The sequence below is a fragment of the Alligator sinensis genome, unplaced genomic scaffold (assembly GCF_000455745.1).
Source record: "Alligator sinensis unplaced genomic scaffold, ASM45574v1 scaffold885_1, whole genome shotgun sequence".
In the NCBI taxonomy this organism is placed as follows: domain Eukaryota; kingdom Metazoa; phylum Chordata; order Crocodylia; family Alligatoridae; genus Alligator; species Alligator sinensis.
The window spans coordinates 2320035-2320937 of NW_005842056.1; the positions used below are offsets into that span (position 1 = coordinate 2320035).

Genomic DNA, 903 nt, shown 5'->3' on the forward strand with positions numbered 1-903 from the left:
GGAAAATTCTTAACATCTTTAATTTTGTGGCATGCTTTCTTCACTTTAAGCCACGTTGCAAAGAGTAGAGCTGCGGAGGAAGATGCACACAAGGAGAGCACATTGAGATTGGACGTCAGGAAAAAACCTTTACAGTAAGGGTTGCCAAAATATGGACTACGCTTCCAAGGGAGGTGGCACTATCCCCTTCCTTGGAAGTATTTAAGAGGAGATTGGACAAACGCTCTTTCGTGCCCAGGGCAGGGTGTTGAACTCAATGATCTAATAGGTCCCTTCCAACCCTAAAATCTATGAATCTATGAAACTTTTGTGTTAATGATTTTTCAGGGTTTTGACCAGGGTGGAATAGGATTATGCTCAGATTTCTAATAGGTGGAATAGGCTCTGTCCCGAAGTAATCTAGAATGGATTTTTTTCTAAATATGGTGAGGAGTTCATTTTTGAACTTCTGTTACTATTCTACAGTATAATGATCTTTCCTTAACTCATTTCCTACATTGTTCATTCTGTTCATTATCTGTGTTGTGGTACTTAACTGTGTACTCATGGCTCAATTTCCATCCTCAGAACAATCCAAAGTCGCTGAGTAAGTTACTTCCTATTTACTGCTATTATTTATTCTTTCCCTTCTCCAAGGCAGGGAAAATAAAAGTTGTGGTAGTAGATTCAATAAGGTGAACATATTGGGTGACATTGAACACTTGACTAGGACCTGATATAGAGGCTTGCTTCCCTGCTTCTAGGGAAGATTTGGGAATTTCTATATCTAGCAGAGTTCTTTGGCAGCACAAACTGCGGTGGCACCCCAAATTAGGTTAAATCAGGTGGAGGCCAACCTTTTTGGCAGGTATGCCAAAACTTAGCCCTCCACTCTACCCAAGTGCCACTATTATCCTCTTTCCC

The 903-nt window shown here is 40.8% G+C and overlaps 1 protein-coding gene across 1 annotated transcript in view; it reads left to right on the forward strand.

Annotated features, from left to right (window-relative positions):
• LOC102373313 (sodium channel protein type 5 subunit alpha-like) overlaps positions 1 to 903 on the forward strand; it is a 116889-nt gene that overhangs the window by 7064 nt on the left and 108922 nt on the right. The window contains exon 3 of the mRNA XM_025203357.1: positions 497 to 586. Coding sequence (XP_025059142.1) covers positions 497 to 586 — 90 coding nt within the window. The remainder of the gene's footprint in view (positions 1 to 496; positions 587 to 903) is intronic.